This window comes from Oryctolagus cuniculus, chromosome 5 (assembly GCF_964237555.1).
Source record: "Oryctolagus cuniculus chromosome 5, mOryCun1.1, whole genome shotgun sequence".
Classification (NCBI taxonomy): domain Eukaryota; kingdom Metazoa; phylum Chordata; class Mammalia; order Lagomorpha; family Leporidae; genus Oryctolagus; species Oryctolagus cuniculus.
This window is the reverse complement of record NC_091436.1, coordinates 132,721,449-132,732,069: the sequence shown is the minus strand read 5'-3', so window position 1 is coordinate 132,732,069 and position 10,621 is coordinate 132,721,449. Positions and strand designations below refer to the sequence as shown.

The 10,621-nt window shown below is 45.5% G+C and overlaps 1 protein-coding gene across 4 annotated transcripts in view; it reads left to right on the top strand.

The window, feature by feature from the left end:
- The first annotated feature begins 384 nt into the window (after positions 1 to 384).
- C5H6orf89 (chromosome 5 C6orf89 homolog) overlaps positions 385 to 10,621 on the top strand; it is a 38,698-nt gene continuing 28,461 nt past the window's right edge. The window contains exons 1-2 of one of the 4 annotated variants that reach the window (XM_070074137.1): positions 412 to 511; positions 6,598 to 6,670. Coding sequence is in view for 2 of the 4 variants with exons in the window: in XM_070074135.1 (XP_069930236.1) it covers positions 6,252 to 6,261; positions 6,598 to 6,670 (83 nt within the window). In the remaining 2 variants the exon portion in view is untranslated. Of the gene's footprint in view, positions 512 to 3,079; positions 6,262 to 6,597; positions 6,671 to 10,621 lie in introns of those variants that run through there. The other 3 variants (XM_070074135.1, XM_070074136.1, XM_070074138.1) reach the window with 3 other exon arrangements.

The window sequence follows — 10,621 nt, the reverse complement described above, 5'->3', positions numbered from 1 at the left end:
AGCGGTTTCACAAATGCCAAGCACACAGTAACGTCCGGCACAGAGTAAGTCCTCCATAATTAGCGGTCAAGTCTCAAGTTGAGTGATTTGTTTGCAGGCCGTTCTCTCAGACTAGGGGCGCCCAGAGGGGCGAGGCGGCTGCACATGTATGTATCCCCCCCATTCTCACCCCTTCATGCCTAACACACTCTGGCACGTAGCAGGGGGCTCGGTAAATGCTTGTGTGGAGCAGACGCCAGCAAGGCCTAACACGACGGAGGAAGAAGAGCCACGCCCCAGAGGGACGCCAGGGGGAGCCAGAACCCGCGTTCCCGCGCGCGTCGCGCCGCCGTTTTCGGCGGAAGCGCGGGGCTGGGGGGGCGGAGCTACCCTGGGGCGCGCGGCCTCGCCCTTGCGGTGGGAGTTGCTTCCGGGTTGCGGTCCCGGAAGCAGGAAGTGGTCGGCCCATCCTCCTCGCCCGGCGGCTGCTGTCCCCGAGGCGGGAGGAGCCCGAGGGGGCGCGGGCCCGCATGTGAGTGAGTGGGGCCCGAGACCGGGAGGGGGGAGGCCGGCCGGTGACAGCCTCGCTGCTGTGCCCGTCTGTGACATCCATCCTCGCGCCGCCCCTCCTCTCACCCTGGACTCCAGAGCTGGTGGCTTGTCGGAGCCTCTGGGGGTTTGTGGACTGACAGCATCCCCAGGCGGCGCCCTCGGGGTCGGCTCCCCCAGACCTCTCTGTCTTTGCTTGGCTCCGCCGGGGACGGCCGAACGCGGCCACAGCAGGGCCCAGCACGAGCCGTGTTGGTGAAGTCCAGCTTGCACTGTCCTTTGGATGGCTTCCTCTGTGTGTGTGTGTGTGTGTTTGTGTACACATACGTCGAAAGTAGATTCTCCGGCCCTCTGAAACCTCTTTTCGTAGTCATTGTCAAGGGGGAAGTCCTTTCTTTTCTTTTATCATGGTTCTGTTCTGTGATAAAGCCGACACCTCGGATCTCAGAAAGGAACATGACTTGTGGTGTCTTGACAGGAGTAGATGAGGCGTTTGTACAAGAAAATTCCCCTGTCCCGTGTGCTGTGGTCTTGCGAGATTATTAACCCTGAAGGTCGTGCATTTTCTGAGAGTCCGCATAGCCCTGGTATTCGAGAATATGTCTTTAAAAAAGCGTTAGGTCATCAGTCACCTTGTAATAGATACTGCTCCCGGATGCGTAATATTCTGACTTCTCTGATTGCTCGTTCGGTGGTTCTCATCGAATTTTCTGCAGAGGGCTCTCCCTTAATAAATTCGTTAATTTCCATTGGAGTTCTCACAGTCTCCCAGTGAAGGAATAATATGGCTCTTAAAGTAGCTAAATTCGACTTTGCTATAATGAAGTTTTGCATGGAGATTCGTGTGGCCCAGTGTGTGCCAGAAAGAGGCCCAGTTAGTCCTGTCAGGGCTTAAGGCCGGCCTTGAGTCCCTGTCCCCCCACAGGAGTTCTGTGACACCAAGAAGAAGATCCGAGTACTGATTCCTGCTCACCTAAACTCTCATCAGGCTGATGGCGTTAAAAAGCCTTGAAGTAAAGTGACTAAAGCCTATGTTACAGTCAGTGAGAGCACTTTAGATCCATTCCATAAATTTGTCCAACCTTAATCCAATTTAATATCAGATGAATTTACCTGTCTGCTAGCTTTTTGTTTTGTTATTTTCTCCCTTTATCTCTGCTTTAAAGAAACCCACAATTTAGTGTGGAAGGTAGGGACAGACATGTACTACAAAGGGGTAGAGTTGTATAAGGTTCAAAGGGAAAACTCGAGGTCAGAGTCTTCAAGAGTTCACTTTTTGGACAAAGCTTGGAGAGTTTGACTTTTTAGGCAGAGGAAAAGCTTTTGATTGTACAAAAGCAAAAAGCTGTGAAACAGAAAGGATTAATAGAAAATGAGACTGAACAGATAGGCAGTGACCAGAGCATTTAAGACTACGGTAAGTAATTTGGACTTTATCTTATAACAGTTAAGTATTTAATTTGTCTGGAAATTGGAACAGATGTTTTCTATAACGTTGTAGAATCCTGTTAAAATTTTGGAGTAGACATAATTATCCTGGTTTTATAAATAAACACGCCAAGGCTAATTGTAAGTAGTATCTCAGGGCCACAGAGTACTTAGAGAAATCTAGAATTTGCTTCCAGCTTTTTCTAGCTCCAGCGCCTGTGTTCTTTGCCGTATGCTGAACTGTACTCCAGCAGAGGATGGTGAGCCCTGGAAGGTTTCTAGCGTGAACCAGTAAGTGCTTCAGAAAAACAGCTTGTGGATAGCATAGAGTATGGACTAGAGACAAGAAGCGTAACCGTGTCTTTGGTGGCCCGTGGAGGGATGTTGAGGCCCTTGACTGCCTTTAATGTTGGCAGAGCTAGAGAGGCAACGATGGCTATGAGAATTCTCTAGAAGGTTGAATCATGAGGATTTAGGGACAGTTTCAGTGGTGGGAAAGAGACAGGAAGAAAAGAGGTTTTCCTGTTTGGAGGACTGGTGTTTCCATTAGGAAAATGAATGCAGTAGGGGGAATGGGTTGAAGGGAGAAACACTAAGTTCAGTTATAGACACATTAGGTATAGGGAACTATGGGAAATTTGGTCTGAGTGTGGGAGGTGGTTAAGTAGATGGGTCTTGAGCTCTGCGGTGAACTCTAGACTGGAGAAGACATTGGGGAGTCATTAACAGCTGCCGGGTAGAAGGGCAGAGGGAAGGGGGAAGGTCAAGGACAACTGCGGTGAATGCCAGCCTCTGGCAAGAGAGCAAGAGGACTGTGCCAAGGGTTGAGAGTTCTCGGGAGAGATAATGGGCGGCAGTGGCAGCTGCGGCACAGAGGTCAGATAAGGTCACAACTGAAGTTGTCCTTTGGGCTTGGTATTTAGAAAGTCATTGGTGACCTTAGAGCAGAAACGGTGGAATGAGAGGGTCAGAAATATGATTCCAGCAGATTGATAAATGAATGGAGACCTGAGGAACAAAGTGAGTGAGGGTCCCCACCTCCCTCAACCCACCCCCAGCCCCTTCCTGGGAGCTTATCGCTCAGTGGAGACAGGAGGGCAGAGTACTGGAAATCTAGCGAGGATTTTTTTTTTTTTTTTTTTTAAAGAGTAGAAACTGGAAAAGATGAGGATGGGAGTAGATAGAGGTGCATTTAAAAATGTGGAGACTTCCTGCTTCAAATATGTCAGTGTCAGAAAGACCAAAAAAGAAGGAAGCAGGAATTTGTATATGTAGGTAGATCAAAGAGACATGGCAGCCAGATTGCAATATGTTGGAGTTGGATCCTAGATTTTTTTTTAAGGTTTTTTTTTTTTTTTTTTTTTTTTTTTTGGAAGGCAGAGTTACAGAGAGGCAGACAGAGAGAAGGAGAGAGAGGTCCTCCATCTGATGGTTCACTCCCCAGATGGCCGCAACGGCCAGACCTGGGCCGATCTGAGGCCAGCAGCCAGGAGCTTCTTGTGGGTCTCCCACGCAGGTGCAGGGGCCCAAGGACTTGGGCCATCTTCTACTGCTTTCCCAGGCCATAGCAGAGAGCTGGATCAGAAGTGGAGCAGCTGGGACTTGAACCAGTACCCATATGGGATGCCAGCACTGCAGGTGGCAGCTTTACCTGCTGTGCCACAGCACTGGCCCCTGGATCCTGGATTTTTAAAAAACTATGTGTGTGTGTTTTTTTTTTTTTTAATAGGAACATTTGACTATAGACTGAATATTAGGTAACATTATAGAATTATTTAATTTTACCAGGTATTCAAATGTTATATAGAATACTGTGGTTAGAAGATTCATGCTGAAATATTTAGGAATGATTTCATGATGTGTTGCAACTAACTTTCAAATGGGTCTGGGAAACAGAGCGAGAGAGAAAACAAGTATTGGCTAACTGTTAACTATTGGTGGGCCTAAGCGAGGATCTAAGACAGCTGTTCACTAGATTATTTCTGTTTTTCTAGAAGTTAGAAAATTTTTAAAATAAGAACTTCGGGGTGTGGGGGAATGTAGACTTGAGGATGTGTCCACATGATGGTTGTTTTCTCTCCTAACTCAAAGCGGCATATTTGCAGAGCGTGAAGGGAGGACGTGCTCTGGCGGTCTCACTGGAACGAGATGTGCAGGAGGGCCATTAGATTCGATTGATGATAAAGTACAGAAGGGGTAGAATCCTTTGATTGCAAATTAAAAAAATTTGTTTAATTGGGATATGACTGAAAAAGCTGCGCATATTTCATATGTGCACTTGATGGGTTTAGAGACAAGTGTATACCAGCACCTCAATCTGCGCCACCAGCTCTTGCCTTTCTGTTTCTGATTTGTCGTTCTAAACAGTAAAAATGTGCTGTGGCCTCTTTTATGAGTATACAGTAAAATGTTAGCTTAGGCCCTGTGCTGTACTGTAGTTCTCTAGGACTTAGTCATCTACATAACTGAAATTGTACTCCTTGACTACCACCCCCTTGTTCCCCTGCTCCCATCTCCCACACCCACCATTTCACTCTGATTCTATGGATTTAACTATTTTAGGTTGCCCATGTAAGTGGCATAATATAGTCTCTCTTTTGTCTGGCTTCCTTCACTTGGCATATATTGTTCAGTGGATCCATCCATAGTGTTGCAAATAGCAGAATTTCCTTTTTCAAGACCAAACACTATTCCATTATATGTATATACTACATTTTCTCTATCCATGAACCCATCCATGGACATTTGAGTTCTTTTTATGTCTTGGCTATTGTGAATAATGTTGCAGTGAACATGGAAGTATAGCTGTATCTTTGAGATCCAGATTTTTTTCCTTTGGATACATATACCCGGAAATGGATTGCTGGTTCATATGGTAGTTCTCTTATATGTTCTGTTTTTAATTCATTTTAGGAACTTACACTGTTTTCCATAGTGACTGTACAATTTGCATTCCTACCAACAATGTACCTTGATTTAGAATTTTAAGTGCTTATTGCATTTAAATCATTAAAATGATTACTTCTAATTCATATTGATCATTTTAATGTTTTACTAGTTTTTTCCTTTAAGTATGATGTTTACGTTTGCTTACTGGTTTTTGATACAATATAGGAAATATATTTCCCCCTTTAGTAGAACATATATTCAATGAAGGTGAATGAATACAGAAGAATGCGCACCATACTGCATAGCTAGTATAATGCTGAGGAGCCAGGTAGGGGGAAAAGAGTCTGGTGTCACTCTGGATGAAGAATGGGACGTATCCAGGTGAACTTTTGAAACGTTAGGAGCTGCAGAAAGCGTGGCCTGGTTTGTGTTCTAACCAGTGTCGCGTCTTAGTCGTCCCCCGGGCATAGTTCGGAAACTGTGACCTCCATGTCCAGGACATGTATCAGTAGGGGAATTGATTCTCTAGTAAGCAGTGCACACGTGAGGTTTACATTTAGTCTGACCCTTAATCTGTTTACAGCTTCAGCCAGCATTTTTATTCGTCACTTCTATCCGAGTTGTGTCAGATGTGCCCCTGCCTTGGTCCTTAGCCTGAGACCCGGGAGAGTTGTGGAGACCATCTAGAGCGGTCAGTTCATCCTAGTCCTGATTTCAGAAGTGCAACAGCTCTCCGGCTTACCTCCCATGGGCCTCTCTTGAAGGCGGATTTTCGTATCTGGGCACTTGTACCATTTTGAGTGAGCTTTGTTGTGTGGGGCTGTCCCCTGCCTTGCAGGGTGTCTAGTCTTTACCCTCTACATGCCAGTGGTAACCCCGCCAGTTTGGACAAATATCTGAGATCAAAAATATCTTCAGACTGGCCAAGTGTCACTCCCACTTGAGAACTGCTGTTTTAAGTGTCTCTTAATCAAGGGATGCTTTCAGTCAGCAGAGAAGGGGGTTGAAAACTTCTGTGCCTGGACCCCACTTCCAGGTATTCAGTGTAAGAGACCTCGCTTTCCACTGTTTCAGCTACCCATGGTCAGCTGCAGTCTGAAAGTAATACATAGGCAATCCCAGAAACACACAGTCCTTAAGCTTTAAATTATACTCTATTCCAAACAGCATGATGAAGTCTCACACGCAGTGAATGCTGCCCTAAATCGTTCCTTTGTCTAGAGTCTGCACAGTGCTTACAGTACCGTCTTAAGTGCTTGCTGGCTATCCCAGTCATCAGGTTAACTGCCCTGCTATTGCAGTACTTTTGGTGGGTAACCTGATGTAGCCTAACACTGTCACAACGCCCGCGCCTCTCACCTCACTTCATCTCATCACTTGGACATTGCATCATCTCACACCACCACATGAGGAAGGGTGAGTATGCTGTAGTAAAATATTTTGAGAGAGAGAGACAGACAGACACCACATTCACTTAACTTCTATTACTCTATTTAGCTATAATTGCTCTATTGTGCTGTTAGTTGTTATTAAGCTCTTAATGTGTCCAGTTTATAAATTAACCTTTATCAAAGGCTTATATACCTGAAAATTCATTGTATATGTTGGGTTCCATACTTGCCACAGTTTCAGGCACCCACTGGGGGTTGTGAAATGTTTTCCTTGTGGGTAAGGGGGAACTGCTGTATGCCCAGGGTGCTGCGTGATACCTTGGTTTTTATAAATCTAGTGATCCTGCCTATGCCCTTGCAGGTTTAAGCCACTCCTCTGAACGTCCCCCTGTGGCAAAGCTCACTTCTGCCAGAGTCGGACCCTCTTTCCGGAGGTAATGAATCCCTTCAAGCTTCGGTGGACGTCACTCAGCCCCTCATGCTTGATGTTTTCACTGTAGCTTTGCGTTTGATTTTTTTTTTTTTAAAGGGGCAAACTTTTTTTGTTGTTGTTAGTTTAACATGTCCACCTGGATCCCAGTAGTGTCCCTCTGTGTGACAATAAAAGTGTCTCCAACTTAAACAGGAACATACTATCTCAGGAATCCTGGTCAGAAAGCCAAGATGTGGAAACACTGTAATAAGGTCTCATGTTGCTCTTTCTGCAGGCATCACTGTCGTAGGTCAGTTTCAGTTCCCAGCCACTTTGGAGGGATGATCAGGGTGTGAATGTGGTGTTCTCAGAACGGGCAGCTCAGGGTAGGAAAATCCCTGGCTGGGGAGGCAGCGTGAATAAGGGGTAAAGCACAGCAGAGCCCTGGAGCCAGGCACACTTGGGTTCACATCCTGGCCAGTTAGGAAAGCTCTCTGTTTAGTGAAATCTGTGAAATGCAGTGAGTCCCACAGCTGGCATCCTGGCGGCGAGGCACTGAAGCAGCGTCTCTGGAGTGCCGCGCACACAGCCTGGCTTCTGGGGCAGGAGCAGTAGGCCGCGAAGTCTTCAGTTCCTTCCTTGTGTATTCACAGATTTTTAGAGCAGGAGACTTTCAAGACCCCGTGGTCCAGTATCTTGTTTTTGGGTGAGGAAATAGACAAAGTGACTTAGCCAGAATCGTTTAGCCCAGCAGCTAAGACTGTCTGGTTAAGACACCTGTGTCCCCACATCAGGGTACCTGGGTCCATTTCCTGGCTCTGGTTCCTGACTCAGGCTTCCTGGGCTGGGTTCCCGCTCCTGGCTTTGGGCTTCAGCCCCTGCCCAACTTGCAACATTGCAGACATTTGGGAAGTGAGCCAGCAGGTGGGAGTTCTGTCTCTCAAATAAATAAAAACAGACTATTTTGCTATTGATCGGTGAAGCGTAGCCCCAAACTCAGGCCTCTTCTCTCCTAATGCAGTGCCGCTTCTGTTTTTTGTAGCTGTAGCATTTCAGATCCAACTCCGTGGGGAGCCAGAACGTCACGCTCAGCATGGGTGGCAAACCGTGCTTTGTTTCTTCCCTGTGGTGCCCAGGCCATTCGTCACTGCAAATCTCTGACTCATTTTGTGCCCGATTATGTTCCTTAAGAGTATCTGTGGGATTTTTGTGATTACTAAATTAATACAGAAGTCCAGAAAATATGGAAAAGCACAAAGGAAATAAAAATATAATCTCATCTCCCAGAGATGATTACTCCTGACCTATTATTAGTTGGAGATGCTACATCTTAATTTCTGTTTTTCTTTGCTTTTTGTTTGTTTTTAGTAAGGCTGTTTATCTTTTGCAATCCTTCCTCCTGGTTGCTAATGACTGAGTAGAGAGTATATGAGGTCCAGATGAGGTTCAGGAGACAACTGGGTAGTCTAGATTCATCTCACCCACTGGAAATTAAGACATCTGACCTGGACAGCCTAAAACGGTTGTCCTGCTTATGGACACTAACACATAGTTTGCGGTGGTTAAGCACATGCTTTAAGAGAGTCTACTGGAAAGAACCTTTCACAGGAGGATCTCAAAAAGAATTCCGTTGTGTTGTAAGTTTCACCCCCCACACGCCGAGTTTCTCATTTTTTGTTAACACATGTAATCAAATGCCTGCTATATGTACAGGACGCTGTACCGTAGTAAGAATATGTAAGATACCTCCTACTCCTGTAGTCTGGTGGTTAGCAGTGGGAGGGGTGGAACACAGTGTCATATAATGAATGCAACACAAGAATGAATACCTTTAAATTCTATAAATATATAATTTTAAAACATCTTTATCAAGATAATAAACTTACGTTCCATAAAGTTTGCCTCTTTAGAATGTACTGTTTGGAATGAGTGTGGTGGCATAGCAGGGTAAGCTGCCACTTGGGAAGCCTGCTATTGGAGTCCTGGTTCAAGCTGCACCTCTGCATCCGATCCAGCTCCCTGCTAATGTGCCTGGGAAGGCAGCAGATGATGGCCCAGCTACTTGAGTCCTTGCCACCCACATGGAAACCCAAATGGGGTTCTGGACTCCAGGGTTCATCCTGGCCCAGCTCTGGCTGATGCAGGCATTTGGAGAGTGAACCAGCAACTGGAAAATATTTCTCTGTGTGTGTGTGTGTGTGTGTGTGTGTCCCCTCCTTCTTTCTGTCACCGCCTTTCAAATAAATAAATCTTGAAACAATAATATGTACCCTAGGAGGCAGAAAAGGATGGCTCAAGTACCTGGGGCTCTGCTACCCATTTGGGGGATGTGGATGGAACTCATGGCTCCTGTCTTCCATCTGGCCCAGCCCTAGCTGGGGAGTGAACCACCAGTGAATAGAAGATCTCTCTTCTCTTTTTGTCTATCTCTGTGTGTCTGTTGCTCTGCCTTTCAAATAAATAAAAATAAGTAAACTTGCTGGCACCGCGGCTCACTAGGCTAATCCTCCATCTTGCAGCGCCGGCACTCTGGGTTCTAGTCCCGGTCGGGGTGCCGGATTCTGTCCCGGTTGCCCCTCTTCCAGGCCAGCTCTCTGCTGTGGCCAGGGAGTGCAGTGGAGGATGGCCCAAGTGCTTGGGCCCTGCACCCCATGGGAGACCAGGATAAGCACCTGGTTCCTGCCATCGGATCAGTGCAGTATGCCGGCCCCGGTGGCCATTGGAGGGTGAACCAACGGAAAAGGAAGACCTTTCTCTCTGTCTCTCTCACTGTCCACTCTGCCTGTCAAAAAAAAAAAAAAAAAAAAAAGTAAACTTTAAAATGCAATTCATTAGCTTTTAGTATAATCATAAAATTGTGTAACTGTTACCATAACCTAAGTTTAGGACATTTTTGTCACTCTAGAAAGGAACACCTTTCCCATTTACATTCACTCCTCATTCGCTTCATTCTTTCCCCTAAGCAACCACTAATTAATACATTTACTCTCTCTCTGGATTTGCCAATGCTTGGCTTTTTGTATAAATGTAATCATAGTACATGGTTTTTGATGGCAGTCTTCTTTCACTTAGCATCATGTTATCAAGGTCATCCATGTTGTGGCCTGTGTATTTTCTAATTTTTAATTTTGGTTTGTATTTTCCAATAGTATTCTGTGATATGAACATGGATATACCACATTTTGTTTATTCATTCATCAGTTCATGGACATTTGGACTGCTTCCATTTGGAACTAATATGAATAATGTAGCAATTAACATTTGAGTTTAAGTTTTTGTGTGGACATGTTTTCAGTTCTCTTGGGTACATACCTAGCAGTAGAATTGCTGGGTCATATGGCAACCCTGTATTTAAATTTTTGATGACCTACCAAACTGTCTTCCACAGTGGCTGTACCATTCTGTGTTCCCTACCTGGGCATTTTTGTTTTACTGCAGAAGAGGCACGCTGACGCATTCTGGGTGGTGGCATTGCAGCGCCTCCCTTCTCTCTTGCAGTGACATGATTGCCATCTTCTACCCTACAGGTGGCAGCATCTTACTGAAAGAGTACATGTCAGTGCTGTGTGAGGTTAGAAGCACTTTGGGAATGAAGTATATGGGATAAGAGAACTTTCTGCCTCAAAAAAAAAAAAAAAAAAAAAAAAAAAAAAAAAAAAAACGAACAAAATACCCCACAGAAAACAAACAGAGGAAGAGAAACTAAGCATTGTTGTTCCTTTATGAAGAAAAATAGTGTTTTGTATCAAAAGCACTTTTTAATTCTTTTTTTTTTTTTAATTCAAGAGGGAGAGAGACAAACTCCCATCTACTAGTTTACTATCCAGATGCTTCCAGCTGCTGGGGCTTAGCCAGGCCAGCCTGAAGCTGGGAGCCAGGAACTCAGCCCAGGTCTCCACTGTGGACCAACTACTTGAGCCATCACCGTTGCCTCCCAGGGTCTGCATTAACAGGAAGCTGGAATTAGGAATGG